The sequence below is a fragment of the Heloderma suspectum genome, chromosome 6 (genome assembly GCF_057233095.1).
Source record: "Heloderma suspectum isolate Gila_16-S chromosome 6, 16-S_ref, whole genome shotgun sequence".
Taxonomy (NCBI): Eukaryota; Metazoa; Chordata; class Lepidosauria; order Squamata; family Helodermatidae; genus Heloderma; species Heloderma suspectum.
The window spans coordinates 45,785,719-45,813,044 of record NC_139463.1 but is presented as its reverse complement, the minus strand read 5'-3'; the positions used below and the strand labels follow the sequence as shown (position 1 = coordinate 45,813,044).

The window sequence follows — 27,326 nt, the reverse complement described above, 5'->3', positions numbered from 1 at the left end:
CACACACACACACACAGTACCCCTTTTTTCTGGTTTACAATGTACCAAATGTTCACTCAGAATTGTTCAAATCAATGGGAATAATCATTGTTATTCCAACTTTGCAGACTTTGATTCTTTTCTTGCAAAGGCTGGGGAATTGGGAAGACAATGCAGGAACCAAAGGGAGTAGGCCAGCCTTCCCCAAGCTCGTGCCTTCCAGATGCTTTGGACTACAACTCCCAGCATTACTGACCATTGGTTCTGCTGGCTGGGGCTGCTGGGAGTTGGTCCAAAACATCTGGAGGGCACCAGGTTGGGGACGGCTGGAATACACAAGAGAGTCAAAACGGAGTTATGTACATGTACACACACACACACACACACACACACACACACAGAGTAGCGGCTCCAGCTAAGGCCACTGATGTCTCCCACATACCCCATGCAGACCCCCTTTTCAGTTTTGCTGCCCGTAACGTTCTATGGGAGAAAGGAATTGGTTTAAATAAGTTCTGATCACCCTCCAGGAAAGGCAGATTCATGCATGGCAAGTCAAACCATCCGTACCTGCTCAGCAAGTGCCTCCATTGGTGTGATGTAGACACAGCGGCCCTCTGAGTTCTGCAGCAGCATCCTCAGGATGGCAAACTCAGCACAGATGGTCTTTCCGCTGCCCGTGGGAGCTCCCACAAAGACATTTTCATCGCTGTTATAAACCGTGTTGAACACTGGGTAAAAAAGCAGAGTAAAAATTTCCCTATGACACCAACTGTGGGCTCCCCCAGCAACACTAAAGCGGAACTGAATTTGAAATCGTATCACTGGTAAGCACCACATGCTAAAGACTACCAGCCTCAATTCCCTGGCTACAAGATGGGGCTCCTTCAACCTGAAAATGTGATTGGGATTCTGCATTGTGTCATAGAATCATAGAATAGTAGGGTTGGAAGGGGCCTGCAGGACCATTGAGTCCAACCCCCTGCTCAATGCAGGAATCCAAGTCAGAGCATCCCTGACAGATGGCTGTCCAGCCTCGTCTTGACCGCCTCCAGTGTGGGAGAGCCCATCACCTCCCCAGGTAATTGGTTCCATTGTTTTGTATTGCTCTAACAGTCAGGATGTTTTTCCTGATGCCCGTTTTGTCTTGGGTGGTCCCAGCTATAGGCACCCAATAAATATATTACTATGCAATACCAGCTGAACACCCATTCAGCTTTCTTGGAACCCCCTAAAAGTGGCACCATTTCCTTAGCGGCTCTACATCCCACCGGCCCCACAACCATCTGCACTCTGCAGCTCAGTGGGTAGAGCCCCTGCCTTGCATGCAGAAAGTCCCAGGTTTGATTCCCACGGCCTCCAAGTAGGGCTGGAAAAACTCCTGCCTGAACCCCTGGAGAGCCCTTGCTGCCAGTCAGTGCACATAACACTTGACTAGATGGACCAAAGGTCTGGCTAAGTATAAGGAGGCTTCCTACGTTGCCCACCTTGAGTTTGGATAGGATTGAAGAAGGGAAACTTGTCCTGGTAGAGGCTCTCAAAGGCGCTGTTCCGCAAAGCAGAGACAGGCAGTGGCTGGAGATCCAGCAACTCAGTTGGTGGAGGATACTTCTCTGGAAGGATCAGATGTCGGAAGGACACGGGCAACTGCGTCTCACAGGCTGCAATAAACAAGCACGTAAAGACAACTGAGAGGAGAAGATGGAGGACCAACACTAGCTGCCGGAACACCTGGGAGGCTGAGAAAGAGAACTTAACGTCACTGCCACTCCCTCTTGTACACCCTCCCTCTTGGAAAATCCATCTCCTTTAGGGGAGAGATGAACAAGCCAGCTGTGAGCTATCTTACCTGGCGAGAAGACTAACATTAGCCGTGAAGGTGGGTTAGCTTTTTTGTTTGTTTTGTCTTGAGTATATTGGTTTTGCTTCGTACTTATGTATAACTCTACATTATCTGAATCTGCGATTGAATTGTTCATTTTGTTTGAATGTATGTTTTGTAACAAATTGTTTTTTTCAGATGTGATCTTGCAGTTTGATAAGTTCATGATTACTGTGAGCCATTTTAATAAACGACAAATTAATAACAGATCTTCTTATATGCATGATTCCTCAATAGAAACAGTAATGGGGGGGGGCAAGGGGCAGACCCGCTGAAAGAACCAGCATGTTATGAAGAGGCCTGGGAGTGCCACATTGTAGTCACAGGTCCCTTTTGTTCCATTTGCCATCTCAGCAAACGCCTTTGCTGCTCAACGGGATCCCTTGCCTGCTCACTAAACCCTGGACCATCAGGCTCTCCATCCTTTTTTTCTACCTTCCAGATCCTGAGCAGCAAGCCGCAAAGATCTGGATGTCCACTGGCAGAAGCAAAGAAATACTCTGCTGAGAAGCTGATAGTGCTTCTCGTAACTGCAACCATCTATTGTTTTACAACTCCCCATGTCAAACGAATACAAAAATGTTGCATGCGAACCTTTCTACACTATGAAGGAGCCACAACGATATGCTTAGAAGGACGCCCTGGGTGGTCTTGCAGCACGACCTGCCCCTTGGAAGCTTTTAAGAGAGGCTATGGGAGAGTCATGTTTTTCCTGGCACGAAGCGCAAAAAGAAGCAAATGAAAGGATCAACTATGCAGGTAAGTGCATGACTTAACGCCCTACTAGGGCAAAGGAAAACCTAAAGCAGCCTTTCCCAACTGGGCACCCTCAAGATGAGTTGGACTACACCCCCATAATCCCCAGCCAGCAAAGGGAATTGTAGTCCAACTCATCTTGGGAAAAGCTGACATAATGGGAGAGAACGACATTGGGGCGGGGGGGATGCTGGATCCTATGACCTCACACAGACCTGTAGCCTGTGTGATGACCGATAAGGCAGGCGGTGGCCATGGCTATGCAGAAATGGTGTGCCCCCATAATGCACCCCCCACCCCCCATTGCGGATCCCAGCAAAGAAGCTTGCACATGAAAGGCAGCACCGCCGGGACTTACACAGCCAGCGATCAGAGACCACCCGGATGAAGTACTGTGGGGGGAGAGGCTCAAAGACCGGCACGAAGAAGGTAATGAGGTGCTCGTCCTGGGCGTATTTGGCCTTCAGGAGGAAGTACTCGTGATGCAGGATCACTTCGCTGTCCACGTCTTCCACCAGAATCCAGAAGGCCTCTGAGGAACCATGGACCTGGCCCAGGAGAGGAGAGAGATGGGGCTTAATGCTATATGGAGAGGACAAGGAGATCCACTAGACCATGACTCTGGGAGTGCACCCAGCCCTTCTGCTTCTCAAGCCCCATCCCCTGCTCCATGAGACGTCTGATATTAAAGTATTTCTTATCCTGCTCCCTCAGCCAAAATGGCTCCCAGAGTGGCTCACATGCAATCTGCCAAACAAGACAGTCCCTGGCCACAGGCTTACAGTCTAAAAAGACACAACACGCAAGGAAAAAGGGATGGGAAGAGGAAAATATTAAGTCGACTGTAAGCAGGACAGGTGGCATGGTCCCACTTCCCCTCTCATCTCCCTTGGTACAGCGTGCTGGAAACAGCGCTGGTGGTGACAGCTGAGAGAGGAGAAGACTTCATGGGGTATTTCAGCAGGGCTGGAAACTATACCCAGCAAACATCTCCTAACTCCCAAACCCCACAATACATTCCTGGTGATTATAATGCAGGGGGTCCCTTACCTTTTCATCCCATTGGAAATCTGGGGTAATTGTCAGCTCGACTTTCAGAGTAGACCTGGTGATGGGTTGCAAATGGACAGACAGCTCCAGTTTGGGGAACAGATGGACATATTTATGAATTGTCTTGCCCATCTTTGGCATCCGGATCAGCTCCCCTGGACAGGGACAGTATCAGTGAAGAGAAGGGTAGGCATATGAGCAAAAGAAGGTCTGAGATGGCTTACACTGACTCTACATTCTCAAGAGGGGATAATCGGGGCTGGGCATATTTGGCACATAATCCAATACAGAATTTGGTGTCCAGACAATCTCCATCGGGCGTACTCTGCTACTTCTCAACTCCCAGATGAGCTTCTCCTTCTTTTCTTGCTCTGTACCAACCCAGCTTTTCCAAACCAGAAGCAAGGGAAGTTATCTCAGAAGAAACCAGCTTGTTGAAAACCCCAAAGCTATTGTCTCCTTCATTTGGTTATAGCGGCTTCCCCAAACTGGTGCACCCAAGATGTTTTGGACTACAACTCCTATCATTCAGTGGCTGGGGAAAGCACCAGGTTGGGGAACGCTGGGTTATATGGTCAGTCATATGGAATTTTGAAATGGGCTATGTGACTGGCTACCCATACAGGTTAACTCAGTATTCTTGAATCCCTTCATAGGTCTGCCCATTGTGTGTTCTTGCATTCTATTACAGCGGGGTGTAGAACCACTGGCCTGGGGGCCCAATCCAGATCTCTGTGGTCCCCCAGAGGGCCACTCCCCCCGGCCCTTTCCCCTTCCCACCGATCACTGGGTGTTTCCCCAGCTTTTGTGCAGTTTTTTCCCCATTTTAAAATGCCTCTCTTAAAGCTTAGCTTTAAAATAAAATGTGCTGGTATCCCCCCACGCCCACCCCTTTTGCATTCCTCCTTGCCCACCACTGGAATGAGACCTCCCCAGAGATTCTCTGAAATGGAATTTGGTCCTCAGGCTGAAAGAGACTCAGTACTCCCGTATTGCCAGTACAAATCCCTCTTGGACAACTGCCAGTACAAATCCCTCTTGGACATCTTTGGTCCAACATGAACACTGATTTTATTTGTGTATTAGGATACCTTTGGGAATATTTTTAAAATTACAAGTTTATTTAGCAATTTACAGTGTATAATTATTCCTCCCTTTGATTCTCATTTATCCCAGCACTTGGCTTACCTTCCAAACTCGCAGCGATCCAAAAACATACCTCAGAGCGGGAAAAAGGATTGCATGTGGCCAGCCATGCTGCGCATAACTGCAACCAATGCACTTATTCCAAAGTAATCTGGGTAACTGTGCTAGGTCAGGCCAGGAAGCCCCCAAGGGGACAGACAGACGTTATGTGGTGCCCCCTTCAGTCTCCAAGCGCAGCCATCCTGGAACTTACATTCACTCACTTCAGCCTAGAGACACCGAGATTCCCCCCCACATGTACACCCACCCCAAACCACTCCTGCCCACTGACCTATTTCATTGTGATTCAAATCATACAGTCGCTCAAATGGGAAGTTTTTCTTCTCAATTTTCTTCACCACCTCTTCAGGCAGTTTCTTGAACTGACGAAGGGGGCACATGGACTGCCACCTACATGAGTGAAAAACACGATCAGGATTGTGCTCTCAACTGTGGCCAATAGATGGTGAAGTCCTCAGTCGCAGGGCAGGAGGTTCTCAGGCATCTGATTCCTCCTCCTCTGCCTTGAGCACTTCCTTCAAATTGGGGAGGAGAGGCAGGGAAATTCTTCTCAGCCACACTTATGGTGACTTCGTGGCCAGGCATGACAACCTGAAGCCTCACAAGACTCCCCATTTTCACTGCCCTGGGCTGCTGACCAGCAGGTGGAGCAAATGCAGTTCATGCTACCACTACCACAGGCTTGTTCTCCATCAGGCTATCAGGGCAGAGCTTGTCCTCACATAGGTACAAATGGGAAAGCATGGTCTTTCCAACATATAGCATGGGACTCTGGAAACCAGCATGGCTGCAATTGCAACACTGGCTTTTGGGAACACAGAATCATAGAATAGTAGGGTTGGAAGGGGCCTGCAAGACCACTGAGTCCAACCCCCTGCTCAATGCAGGAATCCAAGTCAGAGCATCCACAACAGATGGCTGTCCAGGCTCATCTCGAATGCCTCCAGCGTGAGAGAGCCCACCATCTCCCTAGGTCATGGGTTCCATTGTTGTATTGCTCTAACAGTCAGGATGTTTTTCCTGATGCTCAGCCGGAATCTGGCTTCCTGTAACTTGGGCCCATTATTCTGTGTCCTGCACTCTGGGATGATGGAGAAGAGATCCTGGTCTTCCTCTCTGTGACAACCTTTCAAGGACTTGAAGAGCACTATCCTATCTCCCCTCGGTCTTCTCTTCTCAAGCCCAGTTCTGTCATGCCCAGTTCTGTCAGTCTCTCCTCATAGGGTTTTGCTTCCAGTCCCCTGATCATCTTTTTTGCCCTCCTCTGAACCCCCTCCAGTTTGTCTGCATCCTTCTTAAAGTGCGGTGCCCAGAACTGAACACAGTACTCCAGATGAGACCTAACCAGTGTTGAGTAGGGGGAAACTAGTACTTCCCGGGATTTGGAAGCTATGCTTCTATTAATGCAGCCAAAATAGCATTTGCCTTTTTTGCAGCCACATCACATTGTTGGAATCTAAGAAACTCCCATTTTTATTAAAAAGCAAGTATCTAGCCCTTATGATGGCAGAGACTGCTTCACACGGCCAATTGTCAACTAATGCATCAGAAGCTAGCAGAAGGTGTGGGAACAGCACACAAGTCCTCTTTCCTCTACAGCTGCTGCTACTGTTCCCAAACAATATTTTTCTTCTTCCATTTAAACCCACACCATTCTTAACAAAATATGCTAAAATTCTGCCAGACAACTAAATTTTGCTATCAAAATAAAGTTAACACTTATGAAGATAAGAAGCCAGGCAACTGGATTCCAGAATGCAAGAAATATAGCTGACAAATGTCCTAGTAAGCACACATTGCCAGACACATCATTTGGAGAGGTCCAGATGTGACTTTCATGTGTACCTTCTCCAGAGTTCAATATTTGCCAACCTGTCCTCTCTCACCTTGATCAAGGAACCCATGTTTCTTACAGCATAAAGCTGTGATTCTATGGACCCTCGTATAGGTGTACGTCCCACTGAACTCAGTGAGACTTACTTCTGAGTAAACGTACATAGGAACTGGCTGCATGGTAGAAAGATGCTTTACTAGATAGAAAGTCTATAGTACATAGAAATTAGGCGCATGTCACATACATTCGCTTGTCAATCATCTTGCAGAGGTTCAAAGTCTTGTCAGTGAGCTGTGCCCAGCCACGGTTTAGGACAATCTCAAAGATGGCACGCATAAGCCTTCCAGCAGACTGAAAGAGGAACAAAGGATGTCAACATCAAGCATAAAGGAAGGAAACCTGGGGACAGACCATCTCTCGGAGAGCTTTTAATTTATTTCTGGCTAAAAACAAGCATTTAACTTCAACCACCACTATGCCCCTTATCCTAAGGTTCTCTAGTTCTGAGACTCCTCTTCCACCCTGCAGATTATCTGGCCTCAAAGGTATCTTCCTCCTCTCATTCCCGCCCCCCCCAATCCATACAAGCAGGGGCAGTCAAGTGATGCACCCTCTGGCCCCCAAAAGACAGTGCAACAGTAAATGAGCAAGTCTTCAAGGGGCCGCGAGACTCTTTGATGGGCTTCCCCTCTGGAGCTGCCTTCTGTCATGTCATACCACTGATCCAACTAGCCCACAGACAGCCTAATCTTGACTGGCAGCGTCTTTCCAGGGACTTTCCCAGCCCTGATACACAAGGCCTTTTGCAAAGCATGTGCTCTGCTACACAAGTGAGCTACAGGGGCCTTTGAAGATAGGGAAGCAAGGTTTCCGCTTTATCCATGAAAAATGACAGAAGTCTTGTGGAGGCTGACAGATTAACAGATTTATTGTAATGTGAGCTTTTGCAAGAGGTGTTAGATTCATGAAGGTTTCGGAGATGTAAGATAATGAAGCAAAAAGGTGAACACCAAGCTCTCTCAGAATTGTTACTCACCTGAGTGACATACACCATGTCTGCCATGAGAGCAAAGCCTTCCAGCTTTAGCTGGGAGATAAAGGCCTGGAGGAGCACATTGATCTAAGGAGAAGACAAGAGGTGTTACTATCCTCTAAAGTACAATCTCCTCCTCCCTGGGTTGGTAGGTAGTGAAATAAATGTTTGTGTGTATATAAAGGGTTTATTGCCCATCCTTATAGTTCTTACAAACATGTGTTTGTGCTCAGGGCAGCTTATAGTAATGGCATATTTTATCATTGGTTTTCTTTATTTATTATTTAAAATACTTTTAAAGTGCCCCCCACTTAATCCTTGCAGATACCAGATGAATATCACAGAGTTTGATACAAGAGTATGAGCGAAATAATCGTACAATACACAGTAAAAATTAAAAAATAGAAAGACCCAATAAACGACAGCATGTAGAGACAGATAGATCCTATCAACCAATTTAAAATGCTATGAATAACTACAGCCAGGAATGGTGTTGCAATGTCAGGATCAGGACACTTGCACACTACCAGTATGTTGGAGCGGCTGAACCTACGACTCAGAAAGCACACAGCTTATGCCACCATACCGTCTTGAATTTGCTCTTTTTAAAAACTCATTTTAAAAACATCACAGAGAATGACAAACAGGCAGGGAAGAGCTTCTGTGCCAGGGATGGGGAATGAATGCCTCCGACCCAGAGATGGCCGTTGAACATCTCCCATTATCCCTCACCACAGGCCATGCTGGCTGGGAGTGATGGCATTGCAATCCAGAAACATCTGGAGGGCCACACATTCCCCACCCCTGCTCTGCACAGAAAGGAAAAGGGCCTAGGTTAGACATGCAGCAGGAGGTGGGAGAGGGTAGAAGGGGCTGTGCCCCCCTTCACAGTTCTGAGTGCTTCCAGCTACTCAGGTCCCTGCAATCAGAAAACAAACACATCAGGGAGGGCTGAGCTAGAAACTCCCCCTAGATGTGCCAGGGTGGAGTGTGTTTGGCTTGTGTGTCTTTTTCACACTTTCAAGTAGTCTTTGACATAGAGGAGTATTCACAGTTAGCATCCTCCCATGTGAAGTGGCACAGCTTTGTTTGCATTCAGCCTTTTTTGCTTGCAGGCGGGACACTGAAAAATGCGTATTTTGCACACCCCGCCCCCCAAGGTTCCAAATCCTGCCCTCACATGCACCCAAATTCAGTAGGCGGCACAGATCAAGCACCGTACACATTTCAAGCAGCCACTGCTAGATTTCCAGACACTTCAAGCAAAAGGATGCTTTCTTTAGTTGGAAACTGGGCCTCGTTATTTCCCAGGAGGGCAGCTAGGCAATTGCCCCCCTGTGTAAAACATTCCTTGCAGAAGGCTAGATCCACCCCACCCCACCCCACACTGATGCGTTCTAAGTGCTCACCTTAGCACTAGGCTCCTCAATGCTCTCTTTCACTGGGATTGGGACCCGCTCAAGCAGTTTCTGCAGTTCCAGTTTCTCTTCCTACAAACAAAACAAGAGCAATGAGGAAAGGAATACAAGAGATGCATCACTCTGTCTAGCCCACAACAGCCCAATCATCTTCTGAAGCCGAAGAAGGGGCCGGGGGGACTCATTCAATATAGAAGGGCTATACTGGAAAGAGATCAAAAGGTCCAGCTAGTTTGCATAAACATTGGAAGAACATCCAGGATGCCAATTTCTTAGAGATTAACAAGTCCATTCTTCTGAAGAGGGTTTTCTCTTAATTATGAGCTAGGCAACAATTAACCCCAAACTGTTAACCCCAAATATGCAAATGTGATTCAGTCCCTTATGACTTAAAAAAAACAACCACAGAAGTCATGCCATGTGTGGGGTAGAGGGGAGAACCACACGTATTGTTTCCTGGTTAACAGAGCTTTGCCAGTTCAAAGCCCTTATTTGCGTGTATAAGCACTAGGGATATCATAAGCGCTAGGGATATCTCTTCCCCCGCCCCAGTCCAATAAAAGCCAAGATCCAGCTAAGGCTCTCAGGCCTCGCAAACACACTGCGCCGCACACTGCCCAGCCCAGGACTAACAAAATGGCTGCAAGTACAAAATCAAGAGGAGGAATCCTCCCACCCCACAAACACTTCTCTGGATTCATACCTCTCTCACAGTGATGTTCTTGAACTCAGAGGACAGTGAGAACACTCGGAAGAGCTCGATTTCACTCAAGGTAGGCTTGAGCAGCTGGTTGTAGGTTTGTATGGTGTCATTGGTGATGTAGTAGTGGCTGGCAATGCGGCCCAGCTCAGTCACCTGGGGGAACAAAAGGGAGGCGAAAGAACAAACCAAGCTGGATTACTGCACTATGTCATGAGTGGGGCTGCCCTTTGAAACTTCAACTAGTGCAAACTATTGCAGTCACTTTGTTCGTGGAGGCTCATCAGAATGAACACATTACACTAAAATCTGCATCATCTCCCAGTTTGTTTCCAGGCATAAATGAAGGTGGTCACTTTAGCTGTAAAAGCCCTGTCTGGTCTTGGGCTAAGGCCTTGAAGGACCACCTTCTCCCACACAAAATGGCCCAATAACAGACATAATCTTCTGAGGCCCTCGGAGGTGCCTTGACCTTTGGAGATGAAGCAGCTGCCTTGTCAGTGGTTGTGCCACAGTGATGAAGCTCCCTTCCCAAGGGAGATCTGCCTGGTACGTCATTTAATATATTCCAGGTACTAGGAGAAAGCTGCCCTGATCACCCAAGTTTTTAATTGACAGCTTTGTATAACTGTCTTTGGTTACGCTTCTTGTTCTTGGATGGCCGGTACTTGGTGATTTTGGGATGGTTCGTACTGTTCGGATTTTTACACCTGCTCCAAGTTCTGGATTTCTTAATCTATTGCTGTGTGGCTTGCATTTTTGTTTGAATGGTTACCTTTTTGTAAACTGCCTTGAATACCACTCTGGTAGAAAGGCAGTGTGAAAATATTTATAAACCACCTTTACCTGTGCAAAAAATATTGTGATTCAGGGCAAGATACTCTTATCTTATGGAATGATCTCCCCGACGTGGCCTGCTTGGCACCAACATTGTTATCTTTTCAGTGCCAGGTTAAGACCTTTCTCTTCTCCCAGGCATTCAGCAGTATATGTTAAGTGTTTAATCGATCCTGGAATGTCTTATGGTTATTTGTTTTTGATATTGTTTTGAAGTTGTTTTAGATATGTTTCTTTTGTATATATTGTCTGTTCATGTGTTTTTTATGTAAATGGTTTTTAATCTCTGCATGTTGTATTTTTAATGTTTTTAATCTTTGTAAACTGCCCAGAGAGCTCCAGCTATTGGGAGGTATAGGAATGTTTAATAATAATAATATTAATAACAACAACAACAATAATAATAGTAATAATAATAATTTCAAGATCAAGAATAGACAATTGCCATATTATGGTTTCATACTGTTAATGTAATTTAAATTCATGTCAGCAGAGCCTGGCTACTGGTGCTAAAATGCCCTGACTGGCCAGGCCCTTTTGACACTTCTATGCCAAAACGTTCAAAACCTCATTTACCTCAACAGCACAACATATAGCTTTGAACAGATCTACTATGTGCCTTCTAGTTAGCTTTTCTTACACACTGCCAAAATCACAACATGGGGACCGAGAACACTAGTACATGAAACTATTTCCCCCCCTCCTCTTGATATATAGATAAAATGGATGGTGGTGGTGATCTCAAGGATTTGGACATTGATTGGGATGTCCATAGTTGGAAAAGAAAGGAGGAGCCTTCATCATACCCCCATCCTGTCAAGAGTACTCGGAGGTACACTACTTCCATGCATGCAGGTTTGGTTTGCAATCACGGCTAATAGCCGCTACTAGCTCTAACCTCCATGAACTTGTCTTTTTAAAGCCATCCAAGCTGGAGGCCTTCACCACTCCTTGTGGCAGTGAGTTCCACCGTTTAATTGTGCATGGTGTGAAGCAAGACTTCCTTATGTCCTGAACCTATTAGCAATTCATTTCAGTAATACCAGGACCTCCAAAAGGTCCTGGTATTATGAGAGAAAAATGCCCCTCTCTCCACACTTTTCATAGTTTTTGGAACTTCTATCATGCCCCTTTGTTAAGCAGAACATGGCATAATATCCTAACCATGCCAAGCAACCACCACTAAGCACCGTGGATGACCAGACCATTAATTAACACAGGCAGAATGCACCCTATAAACCAGGGGTGTCAAACCTCAGGCCCGCAGGCCAACCCCGGCCTGCGCGGGAGGCCAACCCCGGCCTGCGCGGGAGGCCAACCCCGGCCTGCGCGGGAGGCCAACCCTGGCCCACCGAAGTTCCCCTGAGGGTCAAGACCCCTTCCCTGGCCCCACTTTCCCCCCAATCGCTTGGTGGTTTCCTGGCTTCTACACCTCGTTCCCTATTCTGAAAATCTGAAATGCTTCTCCCAAAGCTGAGCTACTGGCAATAAGAGCAAGCTAAAATATGCCCCACCCCTTTTGCCTTCGCCCCCCCCCCCCCCCCCCCCCAGAATGTGACACACACACCCCGAAGCTTCTCTGAAATGGAATTTGGCTCTTGGGCTGAAAGAGGTTCAACACCCCTGCTGTAAACACAGCTTGAACTCCCCCATCCTCACCTGGAAGTTTCCTGTCTTCTTGTCGTACTTGACTAAATTGTTTTTGTCTAGCATCAGTGCTGCAGTGTGCACCAAGTCCAGCCGACGCTGGTCCAGCAAGGGATCTCCTTTCAAGTCGTCATGGGAGATCCCATATAGGGTTGGGGAACGCAGCATTCGTATGTAGAGGTAAGTATAGCCAAGCCAGTTTACAGCATCCTGCAGCAGCCAAAAATCATAGCATCAGAACAGCAGCCTCTAGCAACTTGAATGCTGCAAGAATTAAACCTGTCGGGCCTCAACTCCTGGAAGTGATGTAAAAGGAAGGGGCAAAGGCCATGGTGTTGCCACAACGTGCTCTAAAGACCACCAAAATACACCCCCCTGGGGAAGTAGGGAATGGGTTAGCCGGTTTTTGATAAAATGGAGAAGTGGAGGGGGGCACAAAACCCACGGACATCTGTTGACTAGGGGAGGTGGGGAAGGCCTGAATTCTGCAGTTGGCCTAAACTAGGCTAGTCTTCTCCGACCCGCAAGAGAAGGTACACCTCACGCACAGCTGAGAATCAAGGCTCCAAAACCTGACTCTAGAACTATATGAGCAACTGCATACATTTTGCTTTACACATACACACAGAAACCCTACTAGGGCAAACCAACATCTATGCCAAGAAAAGTTGGAAGTTGACCTCTATCAATCATGCACCGCCAGTTAATCTACAAATGGTCATAGGGGTGGTCATGAGACTATGCAGGGCACTGAAATGCCACCTTCCACAGTTTTATTAAGTGTTAAAAAAATAACATAAAGCCAAGATACGTATATATATATTTTTGTATGCTGAACTCTGCACCCAATGTCAAGTGTTGCAGAACGCCAGCTGCCTTGACCATACGCGGTATACTGTGACCAGACATCTCCCCAGCAAGACATCCAAGCACAGCGGCCCTCTCCCCCTCAAGCTCCAGCCCCCACGATCAGTACAAGTTATCAGCTCCGAGCGTTCCTATGCTGAGACATTCGGCTCAAGGGAGTCACCATTTGCAACGGGGGGGGGGGGGTGTTCTCCTCCACCTCACCTTTGCATTCTGGACATTGCCCAGCACGACCTCTGCATTCAGCATGTCTGGGAGCTTGGCCACCATCTGGCTCTCAATGGGAAGCTGCTGGTTGAGCAGTGAGAGGTAATACTGCAGTTCTCCATGGGAAGTGATGAGGATCCCCTCGCCCTTGGTGTCGTACTGAGGTCTTCCAGCACGACCCAGCATCTAAAAAAACCCAACGTCCAAGGTATTAAAGTGAGACCTTGAGTAGGGATTTTAGCACAGCTGGCAACCAAGCCTCTTGAGATTTCTGCAGTGCCCAAGAACAAGACAGGGAACTTCTGCCCCGTGGGCCTAATGTGGCCTGCAGAGGTTCCTAATCTGGCCCGTGGAGGGTCAGGCACCATCCAGGGCCCCTCCCTGCTCCCCAAGTTCTCCTCTCTGGCCTGGAGGCCCAGGGAGAGGAATCCCCATGTGATCTGTGACTGGGACATGAGCACCACAAGAAGGAGGCCCCTGATGTGCCTGGGGCTTGCGGGAGTCAGTCCTGCAAGCACCATCCGAGTCCCTTTCTCTGAGAAAGGGAAAAGAACTGGAAAAAGACAAATAGGTGTGGCCAGATCACGTGACAGGGGGCCCTACCCCCTTCACAAATTCAGGCCTGCCAGCTTGGTCTGTCCCTCAGACCAAAAGAGGTTGCCCACTCCTGGCCTTAGATAAAGAAACACATACAGGGAGAATGTGCTCTTGATTCTCAAACCCATGAAGGAGTGCCCATGCCACATATTACTTACCTGCAAGATGTCCAGAGCTCCCAGCTCAGTCCAGCGGCCTTTCTCTGGGCTGTACACCTGTGTCCCTTTGATGATGACTGTGTGAGCAGGGAGGTTAACACCCCAGGCCAAGGTTGCTGTGGAAACCAGAACCTGTAAAGGAAGAATGTCAAAGTGCTGAAGGGATCATCCCTTCAGTCCCAAAGGAACTGATGTTCTTTACAATGCGCAGAATTAAGAAATGAAACCAAGGCTATCATTCAGTTAAATAAATTGATTATAATTATATGAGTTTTAAAATCAGTTATGCCTACATGTGTTTGCAGCTGATAAGAAAAGCAGCCTACGTTTGGATTATGAACACACTTGCTGCAACTATTGCCACATTTCACGAGGGGCAAACTAGAGATGTAAAGTTACTGGAAATTTTGAAGCCCCTTTAAACTCTTTTGGGGGGGGGGGAATGGAATTTTAAGAAACTTATATGCAATACTTTCTTATCAAACTTAACCTTACTTTACTACTTTGAAGAAAATTAAAGGCATTATGCATAACTTGCACATAAAATTATACCTAAAATGTGGATCTGAGACTTAGAACAGTGCAAATTACTTATTGTTTCTGCAATACCAATTAGAAAGTAATTAATTCATTATTCTGGAAGAAAGTGTTTCATATGTTTTTTTTTCCATTTCAAGCCTTGGTTGGGAGGAGCAAACAAAAAAAAAAATCATTTTTCAGGCCTGGGTAAGAGAAAGGCAAATATCAGTACAGCAGTAAGTTCAGGGTTAGAGGCAGGGAGGCAAAAAAGAGGTGCCTCCCAGCCCAATCCATGTCCAAGTCTTCCTTTCAAAAGAACGGCAGAATGCATGGATATATATATGTGTGTGTGTGTGTGTGTGTGTGTGTGTGTGTGTATATATATATATATATATATATATGAAGGAGGGAGGGAGAACACATGAACAACTGGCATCATCAAGAGATGAGCTAGCACAAAATGTAGGAAATGAAAAGGGAAGTCAGGCAAGAAGAGGTCAAGGGCTATACCCACAGCTTGAAACTCTCCCTAAGCTAACCTTTGAGCCTGCCACCAATCCTATCCTCTTCACCTGAAGGAGGAGCCAGCCTGAGGAGTCTGAAATACCCCTCCTATCATGTCGTCATCACCAGAAATTGCCCCTTTGTTCCAGTTCCAAAACAACTGGTTTTCCCATTGACATACAACATTGCTGCAGTTGAATGGAGAAATGCACTCCCAAATGTTTCTCTCAAGTGATACAGAAGTGCTAACAGAGAAAGATGAACAGCCCATTTTCAACACTAACCATTATCAGGTTAAGCTAAGGAGCCAGTTAACACCTGACCTCAGAATTGCTGAAACCTAAAGGGTGGCTAGAAACGTCTGGGCAAAGTATCTTTTTTCCTGGCTCAGTTCTAGTTTACTCACCAAGTATTCTAGTGTACAAAGAAACAGAGAAGCTATTCAAATATTTTTGATATAAGAAACTTTTGCCCTACCTGAATATGCTTGTCTGCAAACAAATCTTCCACCAATGTTCGGTCCACCCTGGTCATGCCAGCATGGTGAATGGCAAAGCCATAGGGTAGTAAGTCTTTAAGTTCCAAATTCTGCAGAGGAGAAGTCAACATTGCCATCAAAAAAATTAAAAAATTATCCCTGATTTACTGAAATTCAATTCAAAGAGTGAAATTTGGGAGGGGTGGGCAGGAACGCTTGCTAGTTACCTGCAAGCATTTAAGATCTCCTGATGAGGTGTCACTCCACATTCCATTCTATGAGGCGTCTAGGCTAACCTCTACTAGGACCACAGCCTTCTCTGCAGCAGCCCCAAGACTGTGAACCCTTCTGTGATTTTCCAGAAAAGGGCAAAACCTTTTTCAACTCAAACGAAACAAACTGCTATATTTCCTGGCTCTTGTATGTATTTCATTGCTGTGCTGTTTTGTACCAGTAATTTTCTGTTTTTATTGTTTGGTTTATTTAGATGGTATTATTTTATGGATGTCTGATAGTTTGTGAACCACTTTTGAAATGTATGAATAAGCGGTACATAAGTAGTTTTTAAGTACATAAATCAATAAATACCTTGCACTGCTCAGCTTCTGTCCTCAAGACCTCGGTGGAGGCAGATCCTTCACGCAAGAAAAGGCCCAGGGTGTCTTTCTCCAGGCACATGTCTCTGATGGCTCGGGCAGTTTTCCCAGTCTCCTTCCTGGAATGGACGAACACAAGCACCTAGAGTTCAAACAACAGAAAACAAAGATATTAGCAGGCTTCCATGAGGGTTATGCAATGGGAAAGCAGGGCTGGAGGGTTTGGAGAGACCTGAAAGGGTAAAGAGGCTCTGAAAAGGACAGCAGAATGACAGGGGGAGAAGCACTAACATCTCCTGGAAACCGCATGTCAGCCGGCCAGTGCCCAAAACAAAGAGAAACATTATATGCAGAATGATGTCTCCTCCACTACTAAAATTCTGCACAAAGGAAAGACACATTCTGTGGTGTGCATATATTCTGCACGCTGAGTGTAATCAGCATATTGGTGGCATCTCACTCCAAATCGACCTCACCCAGTGGCTTGACATATAAGTGAAAAAAAGATGGGCCTTGCAGGACCCCACAGTACAAGGGTCACAGAGTCGAGCAGAAACCCCCCAGTGCCAAACTCAGTGGGACCAAAAGCCACTGAGAGATTAAAGGGAATCAATAGGGTCAGCCTCCCTGCTTCCCCCCTGACAAAGGGTCATCCATCAGGACAACCAAGGCCATTTAAGTACCAAAACTGGGCCCAAACCCAGATTGCAATAGATCTAGATAATCCATTTTATGCAAACGCTTCTGGAGCTGAGTTGCCACCACCTCCTTTACAATCCTACCGCAAAAGGGGATATGAGCAATTGGGCAATAATTACCAAGATCTCCCAGGATTTCTTAAGGATTTCTGCACAAACACCTCTGTCAAGGCAGCTGAGAGTTTTATGGGAGATGGAGCCCAACAACCCCTGGAGGGGCAGAGGTTCCCTCCCTCCCGCTATATTTTAACATTATATTTGTTTGTAAGCTGTCCAAAGAACTTCTTTTTATGGAAAGGTTGTATAAATACAGTCATAAAACAAGCAAGCTGAGAATAGAAAGAGATGTCATGAAGTGGCCGAGATACAAAGCAATACTCACAGCACATGTCTAGAGATTTCCAAGCATGTGGAGGTATGTTGGCATACACAGGCCTATGTCCTTACCTATTCTGAAGCTGTGCTTCCAGAAGCAGTACATCTGTTTGCAATCCCTTTAATACAAAGATGACTAGATAGATGCAGAAATAAAGGAAAGCCCAAACCAATCCTACCTGGTTCTTCCCAGCATGCTCCATGATTTTCTCATACACAATCTCATTCATGATCTGGAAGCGCTTGATGGCTTTCTTCTCAGTGATTCCCACATAAGTCTGTTCCAGGGGCACTGGGCGAAAGCTGTAAGAAGGGTCAGGCATTGCGTCAGAGACAGGCAGAAGACAAGCACATCCTCACCCATCTAAGGAGAACTACAAAAGGAATGCTTAAACCCACAGATACTAGGCATGCCCTCTTCTTTCTGACAGAAACAGAAACACGAGAGAGAAGATGGGTCATTTACCTAGACCGTGTACACACAGCTTTGCCGATTATCACAGGTCTCATTTTAAAAAGGGACAAGGTTCTGTCCTTTTTGGCTGTAGAAGAAATGGCTGAAGACATGTAAGCTGAACCCAAGAGAGGATTCAATAGCCACAGAAGCCTATCTGAGCTCTTTCAGCCCTGTCAATTGCTTTTGTGCGTTCGCTCTCCATTACTTCCCACATACCCTTAAAACATGTGTGGGTAACACACATGCATTTTCAGCTGTATCATCTACATTCACGTGCAAAGGAGTGGGGATTAGCTGAGGTTTCCTGGCATGTGTAAATGAATTAACATTTGTCACTACCTACTGTATGAAACATACAGCCCATGTGTCTACTGACAATATTCTTCTCAAATGCCTTAAGTAGTTTTCATACAATTTTCAACTGCCTCTCAAAATGACTCCCCCCTCTCCCGTGCCAAAACCCAGCCAGCCGCACCTGTTGTCAAAATAGAACAAACCCTTGGCAGGTTCCACCCTCAGGAACGTAGCCACATCCTCATAGTTTGGGAGGGTGGCGCTGAGTCCAATAAGCCGCACATCTTCCTGGGTCATCTCAATGTTGCGGATGGCTCTGGCTACCAAGGCCTCCAGGACAGGCCCCCGATCATCATGCAGAAGGTGGATCTCATCCTGAAGAAAGGAGAAAGGTTTACCTCCCTGTGCAGCTGATCAGGGAAGCTAAAGAGAGAGACATCAGTTTTACACATTCCCAATGGAGCCCAGAAGCAATTATGCCTGCATGGCTGTAAATCTGAGTGTTTTGAGTGTTCTCCCACCCCACAAGTATCCCCAAGATCGCTGATGTGGCAGAAACATGGACCAGCCTCTTCATGGCCCCACAAGTGACTTCTAGGCAACTCACCAAGATAATGAGGCGCACCAACTGGGTGTAGGTGCGCTCCCCTCCTTTCCGGGTGATGATGTCCCACTTCTCTGGGGTGCAGACAATGATCTGAGTAGCATTTATTTCTTCCTTACATAATTGGTGGTCCCCAGTCAACTCAGCCACAGTGATGCCGTAAGTGGCCAAGCGCTATGAGAAAGGATGGAACACAGTTGTTAATCAATATCATCAGCACAGCAGACTTTTATATAGTGCGTTCAAGTGTTCCACAAACATGACTGCTGCGAACCTCACAACACCCCTGCAAGGTAGGTCAGCATTACTTCATATTGCAGATGGGGGCTGAGGTCAAGAGAGCGTGGCACGTCTGAGGCCACCTGATGAGCTCACAGCAGAGGCCGGATTCACACCGGGAAATCCCCGATTTGTAGCTCAGCCTCATCACTGCTATGCTCCACCAGCTCCCATTAGGTGTAGCCTCTCCTCCTGACACTCAGCACAGGGAGAGGCCACACAGCAAAGCTCTTTCCACTGACTGGGAAGGCCCTACTACTACTGGGTTTGTCACTCTCAGAGACGATTTGTGGCCATTCCACCATCCTCTTTGTAAAGGGCTTTTCGCTTTCCTCCACTGCCCCCTTTCCCGGTTTTGTTGTGTCCATTACACTGCAAGCTGTTCTGGGCAGGGACCTTTCTATTCTGATGCTTTGTGCTGCACCAAGTGGACTTTTAAGTGCTTAGTGAGCAATATGAGTGGGGAAGCTTCTCAAAACGCCAGGCACCATCTCTCCAAGCTCCAGTTCTCCCCCTTCCATTCCCACCCAGTGCTAGACCTGTACAAGCCAAATAGTGCTCCCAGCTTACCTTTCCAAAGCTGCCCACCATTTCCTGCACTAAGGACCTCATAGGTGCAATGTAGATAATTTTGAAGTCATCCACATTGATTGTTCCATCCAGGTTGATGTGCTTTCCTATCTCACGCAGCATACACATCAAAGCCACATTGGTTTTCCCAGCACCCTGGAAAACGGAATCAGAGCAGGAAATCCTCACTTTCTCCCCATACACACAGGACCACAGAGAGAGACATTTCCCCCATAAAAAGCAAGACTACAGATCCAGGAACAAAACAGGAATGGGCTAGAGGCGCAGGAAGATCCGTTTGCATTGACCTCATGGAACGGTGGGAAGGGCCCTCACCGTGGGTGCACACAGAAGCAGATTCGTATCCGTCTCAAGAGCAGCACGGTAGAGTTTGCTCTGAATCCGGTTCAGTGTTTTGAATCCCTCAAACCCAGCCTGTGCATATTTGGGGAGCTTCTCCACAGGAACCAGTTGCTGAGGAAAACAGAGAAAAATAATAAGCACTCAAGATTTTAAGATGAGAGCCTCAAGAGACCTGGTAAGTTTACCGGTCCTGCGGAAGATCAGCCCTATGAAGGGTCCTCCCTGCTCGCCTGTCCCCACCAGCAGCTATTTCAGCAGGCTGTACTGGGGGAGATGAGAGGGGGAAGCAGGGCCATCGCACCAGCCCTGCTGGAGATTTCATTCTTTTCCTCTTCCCTCCCCATTCCTTTTTCCTTGCATGTTGCATCTTTTGAGACTGTAAACCTGAGGGCAGGGGCGGTCTTGTTTTACTGATTCTACGTAAGGCACTCTAGGAGTTTCTTTGGCGGAAGAGTGGGATAAAAACCTTTTAAATAAAGACAGCAACAAGCCCATAAGACAGAATTGTCAAGGCCAGAACAGAAGTGATTCAAATCCTCTTATCCACTTTGAGCTGCTTTAGAGCAGAGACTGCAGCACCCGCCGCTCACAGAGACAAGAGTGGAAGATTTGAGCAGACTGAAGCTGCAGAGATGGTGAAAATTTTCGGCTGGGAGGCACACAGCAAAACAACTGTCTGAGACTGGGGACTAGAAGTGGGATGAAGAGCCAGGCCAAAGGCATCACCCTGCTAATCTAACAGATCTGTGGCAGTCAGAGCCCAGGCACTGACAGACCAGCCCGAGTCCTGAGATCTTCTGGGTCAGCTTTGCTCTGGCTATGTCCTTTCTGAAAGGTGAGCTTTAGCACCGGGCTCTCCAGGTGGCCCACTGTTCTTGAAAAACTGCCCTAGGAAGGCCTGTGGGCCACCTCATTGCTTACCTTAGACCTGCTGTTAAAAACTTTTTGTTTACCCAGTCTTTTTAAACAGGAGCTTTTCCTGAGATAGCACTGCAGCTTTTGTGCTTATCTGCTTATTTTCTCGGAATATCGTACATGACCTTAAGTGTACCGCGAGAGGCAACAGACAGCCAAAAAAGTAGAGATGGAGTTAGTACACCATCCCTATATGCCAGTCCCAGAAGACTAGACATCAGTAGTTACCAGCCATAACACACAAATCTGCTACAAGCCTGCGAGGCCACGAAACGACAGGGCGTGCGTCATGACATATAAACCAAAGTGGACTTCATGAACACTGAAGGCTGAGGATAAGCAACAGTGTGGCGTAGTCTGGAGGACCCAAAGTCCCCAAACCTGAGCCATGTTTATACAGAGCATAAATTAAAAAAGGCTGCCAACCTCCTCTGAGCCGAAGGGCTTTGGCTTCAGGGCAGGGACATGAACTTCTTCATAGCCCTTGCGCTGCCTGCGGAAAGAGCCATCTGGCAGCTGGCACCGTTTGTTGGCCATGAAGTGGCTGCCTTGGGCAAACACCAGGTCCTCCAGATCGAGAACTTGCCGAGGGGCCAATGCCTGAAATGGGAGAATGCCAAGACAAAGAATAAGGGGCGGGGGGAGCTGTCACTCTTATCCAAAAGGCTTAACTCCCCCACCCCCAATCTTTTATTTGTGAAGAGGATGAGGGCTGCAGGCAAGCTGGGATGCGGAATCTCTTGCACAGCTGCTCCCAGCTCACTCATGCAGCACTTTGCACCTGGATCTCTCATACCCATAAGAACCTCTGATGAAGCAAAAGTACCTCCCCTCCTTGATCCAGATCCATGGTTTCCAAGTCAGTGTCCATGCGGGACTGGCGGACACGTTCCCTGCGAGAGCGTTCCTCCTACAGTGGTGGAGAGGAAACTGCGTTAGTCTGGATTTTAGTTCGGAGAATGCATGCCAAACAGCTCAGCAATGGCTATGTCCAATATACACTCAACAACTTCCTGCACTGACATTTGTGTAAATTATCTGGTTGCTATTTGAACTTTGCCCTACAAGGGCTAGGCTCCCGCTTCCCTCACCAGACAGCTTCTCCCTTTTCATTACCCAATGGTTGCAGGAGACCCTCCATTAAAGCTGCAGCCCTAAATACATTTACTAAGAAGGAACTTTCTCTGAACCAGTGGGGCTTACGTCTGAATTATCATATAGGGGACTGCACCGTTAGAGACTCAAAATATGAATGTGGAGAGGAAATTAGCACTCATTGTTCCATGTTTGTAGTCACATTCCATACTCGAAATACTTCGTTCCCCAGCTTCATCTCAACAGCATCCTGAAGCAGTGCAACACAGCAGAAACAGCTTACATAGTGGAGTTGCCAGTCGAATGAATTGGGTCTTAGATGACTAGCGAACGTACCGGGCTTCGCATGGGTTGGAAGAGCCCTTCATTTGATACAGCGAAGACTTTGAGCAAATTGACGCAGCTGTTGGGAGTTGGACACGTTTTGCCCGCCCTGTCTGAGCAAAGCCACGGGCGGAGGCACCCCTAGGCAGAGTCCCTGGCACGGTACCCCTCCACAGCCCCTAGGGGAGGGATCTGGCCACCCCCTTCCCCTGAGCTGCCTACTCATCGCCCCTGGCTTCAAACGGTACTGGCTACAAAACTGTGCACTGGTTAGGGACGTCTGTCCCTAGGGACTGAAAACCTTGTGGGGGTCTGTCCAGTACCTTTTCCTGAGGGGGGGGCACAGCTGGGGAAAGGGGCAGGCATATAACTCTGTCCCTCGGCCTACTCACCTCACCTGGCTTCACACTGTATTGACTGCAATGCTATGTGCTGCTTAGGGAAGCCTGCTCCCAGTACCTGAAGATGTTACTGCAGGCTTCAACCACATGGCACTTAGGTTCATTAAAACTAATTAATGCAGTTTTAAAACAGAATCACCCTGAGGTGCGCACCCCTAGGGTCCCCTTATCGTGCATGCCAAGTTTCAGGAGTCTCAGTTTTACAGTCTTGGAGCGATGGCACTGACAGGCAGGTATCCACCTTTGTTATTATAGAAGAATGGAAGGTAGAGAACTTCACACGGCTGCTTGGCTTTCTACCATACTGACGGACCATGAGGAGGTCCGTCATCCTCAGTCTCACTCTCTCTCGTGGCCTAACCTGCCTTACAAAGCAATCATTAAACTCAAATGGATCAAGGAAATATTGCAATCCATACAGATGCCTCAGAGAATCAATATCCAAGTCAGCTCAATGTAAAAGATTTTGCCCAGGATTCCTTCCAACCTGCTCCCCTCTCCAATCCTCACCCGAATCAGATCTTCCTTCTCAGTTTCGTGTAGCTGATACAGGAACTTGGACAACTCTGGATCGGACTCCATCTTTCCCATAATCCTCTCCTTCTCTGCTTCACTCTGAGCACTAGCCAGGAGGGTACAATACAGGACTGGGGAGAAAGCAAAGGACAGTAGCAACTGGGGCACACAGAAAGACTGAATGAAACAGAACACGCTGCTGAACCCTCGCTAAGGGAAGACGCGGCCTGCAGGCTGGTGACATGGATCACGTGCCTGTGCTGTCCTGAACTAAGAGGTCTAGGAGATTTCTGGTGGAGAATCTGGATTCCTAAAAATCCCCAGTACCTTTCTTTGAAGAAGCATCTAGCACTCGCAGCTATGAAGACTCATTTTTAAATATGCCAACACCTGCCAAAGACATGAGGAGGCGGCGCCTTTATGTCCTGTATGGCTACCTGCCCCCCCCCCCATGGCTTTTAGAAACAGCTGCCAATGCATACAACCAGCCCCCCCTTCATTTATCAGATCTTTTACCCTGCCAGTATTCCACTTCACAAAACACCCAACATTCCCGAAACCCCAATGTAAGGTCCAGAATAAAACATACAAACAGGATGGGCCTATGCACATTTGTTCACATTTTGTCTACCTTGCACCATCTTGAACACAACTGGATGGGCCCTTGGTGCACGGTGCAGAACACAAACGACGGCTCAAACAGTTACAGGTCAGGGCTCTTGACGCCGTCCCTGCCGTTGCCTAAGGCATAAAGCCAAGGAGACAGGAAGACCGATGACCCTGCCCACAGAAACAGGTGTTCACAGATCGACCCGTCAGCCTGCCAGGGCAAAGTCGCCCTGGCCCTCTGGCACGATGAGCGCTCGGTGACACAGAGATTCCCTCACTCGTGCTGCACTTCCGAAAAGAACAGCAGGATCCCATTGTGCTTTGACTGACAGCCAAACTGGCCATGATGTCAGGCATGTATTTGGGCCTTGCAGGCCTGGCGTGTTTTTTGAACTCTCTGCCAGAGTTGAGCCCTCAAATCTGCCAATTCGTAAGTATGCAAGGACTAAGCAGGTGCTTGAAATCCTGCCTAGTCTGGCCCTCAATATGCCTCACTCACTTGGCGGTCTGGATACCCCTGTCGCTCTAGCCCCCTGGCATGTGTGGAGCGCTCCAAGAGAGAAGCGGGCTGAGCTGACCTGTACTGCTGCTCACGGAAGGCAAGAAAGAGCAACAGCAACAAGACTCCTGCAGTCTCTGGCCTTCTCTGTAGCCCAGTGGAAATGAGAGGAAGCCCTGCCTCTCCTCCAGGTCCTCTGGACATGCCAGGGGGCTTGGGTGAGGGGCTGCTTGGTGACAAGGCAAGATTTGGAGAGCCTCACATAGCCACAGCATAGCAAACTCACTCATCATTCTGTGTTGCCTCAACACTTTAATGAAGTCAAAGGTGTTAAAGCCCAAGAGGAGGACAAGCTGGTTTTCACATTCCCTGTCATCACTGGCTGTCTGGAAAGACATGAAAGGAGGAAAGTAGGTCACACTTGCTGTCCACAGAGAACTACTCCTTATATACGGGGGTTTCAGTTACAGAAGGGCAGACAAAGCCCTATGGTAGTTCAGACACAAATCCGGGCAACCCACAAAAGCCAGGCCCAAGAGAGAATGAAGCAAGGCAAATAAAGGTTCTGTTCTCCACCATTCAGAGTGAGATGTTACAAGGGCAGAATGACTGGGAAAGTCATCTTGTGCTACATGGAGCCGGCTGAGCAGGATCCCTCCCTCCTGGGCACGAGGCAGCAGATGCAATGTGCTTTTTCTGATTTAAGTGCTAACACACATCAGCTGCCAGCACCAGCCCAACTGGGATCAGCACTGCAAACACAGAGACGGCAGCAAGCGGAGCACCTTTAAGATTTCCAGCACTTCATCTGCCTTTTTCTGGGACACGATGGCATCATCATAGAAACGGCTCAGCTGCCGCTGCAGCCAGAAGGCATCAATGTCTCGGGGGTGCAGATCTTTCTTCTTGGAGCTCATCAGCTCACCTGATGCCACCAGCTTAAGAGAAACACAGTTATTTGCACAAAGGGCCTTGATAGAAACACACTAGAGCCTACAGACACAAAGCTCAAGTCCAGCTGCGTGTGGCCAATAGAAACCTTGGCATTTCCCTCCATAGTGGCCCATATTCCACTTTAGGGGGTTAGAAAGTGCTCCTGGTATACAGAGTGGCAAGAGATTGTCAAATTATGCTGACCATTACCCATCCTGAAAGCTACCGTTGTCAGTCACCCTCCTACAAAATGGGAAAAGCTCCGTATTTTCCTTTGGATGACTCACATTGGCTGAAAGAGTGCAGCGAACAACCGCCTCATCTCCTTCCATGTCATCATCAGATGCCTCATCCCGTACTTCTCCATAGACATCTTCATCCCCTTCCTGTTGGAGCAAGATGGCTCTTGTTTAGCGGGCCTTCCAAGGACATATGGCAACACTTCCAACACCCTAATATTCCTACTGGGAGCATGGCAACAGTCAGACAAAGGGAACCAGCACTGAAAAACGGGAATTCAGCAAGCAAAAGATACCAGGCCATATTTGAGCACAGGCAGGAAAGAGTTTGTGTCACCAAGTAAAATCCCAGTTAGAACTGGCTGTTGTTATTCTCTCATCAAGATCCGGGGAAGCTTTGGAGGCAGCACTCCCCTGCAACCTCTATTTCCCTAACTGGTAACAAGGGGGAAGGCAGGCCCTGGTCAGGAGGTACCCTCGCCAGTGGGCCAATCTAGCAGCACACATTGTGATGACAAGCCGCAGGAGAGGAGGGCTGGATACATCAAGAGCTGGTATCGCTGCTAACAGGTAGCATGATTTAATGGTTAGTGCACTAGGATCAAAGAGACCCAGGTTCAAATCCCCACAGAGCCATGATGTTCACTGGGTGACCAGGCAGTCTCATTCTAATTGCCTAACCTACCTCACAGCATTGTTAGGATAAAATCATGGGGGGTGGGGGGAGAATGACACCATGTACATCACCTTGAGCTCCTTGGATGAGAGGCCAAATATGTAATCAATCAACAAAACCCTAGCATTCCAGCCACCACTGTCTCTTTAATCATAGTGTGAAAAGGGGATAATTCTTTCATCAACCCAAACTGGGTTGCATTTCCTATCTCTGCCTCATAAGATCCAAGCTCCTCAGCCTGATCAGCTAGAGAGCTTAGGGGTTAATAAAATTCCTTTCTTTCTTTTAACAATAGCCTGTGTAGCTGCATAGTTTCCCAATATGCTAGCTAGATCCCAGAATCATAAACTGGAAAGAAAGGGAGGCTTAGGGGGGAAAAAGCGGGGGGGGGGAGAAAATTGTGTGGATGTTGCATGCCTGCATGTATACACTCCAATCATCACGCAGGCAAGGGAACGTCCTTTCTCCCTGGCCAAACCTAAAGGCAGAAGGTCATCCCCTGCTTGTCTGGCACGTGCATGTCCCCTTCCCCCTCTCCCCCGATCCACACCAACGGGGCCTGTTCACTCACCTCTTCATCAGACTCAAACTGCACATTTACCCCATAGGTCTCATCAATGTTGTCATCTGCAATGGAGGAGAAAAGGCAGATATGTAATTGCAGAGCAGCGGAAGAGGGCACATGCACTATGGAGCAGAGTGCCAGGCTTTACTAGAAGGAAGGAGTCAGGGCCAATGTTCCAGACAATCTGTACATTAGCTGTAGAAAAAGCCAGCCGGTGTATGCTACCCACTGCCCTCTGCAGGTGCCAAGGCAGCACATGCATTTGCCACCATGCCCTGAAATCAGTTCGCGGCATGCCACCAAAAACCTGCATTTCAGGTGGCTTCCAGTGGCATACTGTAACGGGGATCCAGGGCATGGGGCCAGTTCAACAGAAGTGGCTGGCGGTCAACATGCAACCCAGAGTCAGACCACTGGTCCATCTAGCCCAGCACTATCTGCTCTGACAATGGCTCCCACGGTGTCAGGCGGACACCTTTCACTCAGGAGTGGGGAACCTTTCCTAGCCTGAGGGCCGCATTCCCCCAAGGCTAGCCTTCCGGGGGCTGCATGCCGGTGCTGGGCGCAGCCCCTCTCACACACACACACACACACACACACACACTTGCTTCTCCTCTGCCTTGTGCAGGAAACAGGCTAAGGGCCA

At 47.8% G+C, this 27,326-nt stretch overlaps 1 protein-coding gene across 1 annotated transcript in view; it reads right to left on the bottom strand.

Annotated features, from left to right (window-relative positions):
• Positions 1-27,326, bottom strand: part of SNRNP200 (small nuclear ribonucleoprotein U5 subunit 200) — a 47,362-nt gene that overhangs the window by 14,470 nt on the left and 5,566 nt on the right. Inside the window, exons 5-30 of the mRNA XM_084804143.1 lie at positions 26,687-26,742; positions 25,488-25,586; positions 25,053-25,205; positions 24,554-24,653; positions 23,154-23,290; positions 21,650-21,733; positions 21,250-21,423; positions 19,882-20,019; positions 19,546-19,701; positions 18,700-18,870; positions 18,274-18,467; positions 17,521-17,644; positions 16,261-16,410; positions 15,672-15,782; positions 14,172-14,303; positions 13,414-13,602; positions 12,355-12,552; positions 9,862-10,014; positions 9,150-9,230; positions 7,744-7,827; positions 6,952-7,058; positions 5,145-5,263; positions 3,668-3,822; positions 2,976-3,165; positions 1,467-1,640; positions 550-710 (exon numbers count right to left, since the gene is read on the bottom strand). Of these exons, the coding sequence (XP_084660269.1) occupies positions 550-710; positions 1,467-1,640; positions 2,976-3,165; positions 3,668-3,822; positions 5,145-5,263; positions 6,952-7,058; positions 7,744-7,827; positions 9,150-9,230; positions 9,862-10,014; positions 12,355-12,552; positions 13,414-13,602; positions 14,172-14,303; positions 15,672-15,782; positions 16,261-16,410; positions 17,521-17,644; positions 18,274-18,467; positions 18,700-18,870; positions 19,546-19,701; positions 19,882-20,019; positions 21,250-21,423; positions 21,650-21,733; positions 23,154-23,290; positions 24,554-24,653; positions 25,053-25,205; positions 25,488-25,586; positions 26,687-26,742 (3,590 nt within the window). The remainder of the gene's footprint in view (positions 1-549; positions 711-1,466; positions 1,641-2,975; positions 3,166-3,667; positions 3,823-5,144; positions 5,264-6,951; positions 7,059-7,743; positions 7,828-9,149; positions 9,231-9,861; positions 10,015-12,354; positions 12,553-13,413; positions 13,603-14,171; positions 14,304-15,671; positions 15,783-16,260; positions 16,411-17,520; positions 17,645-18,273; positions 18,468-18,699; positions 18,871-19,545; positions 19,702-19,881; positions 20,020-21,249; positions 21,424-21,649; positions 21,734-23,153; positions 23,291-24,553; positions 24,654-25,052; positions 25,206-25,487; positions 25,587-26,686; positions 26,743-27,326) is intronic.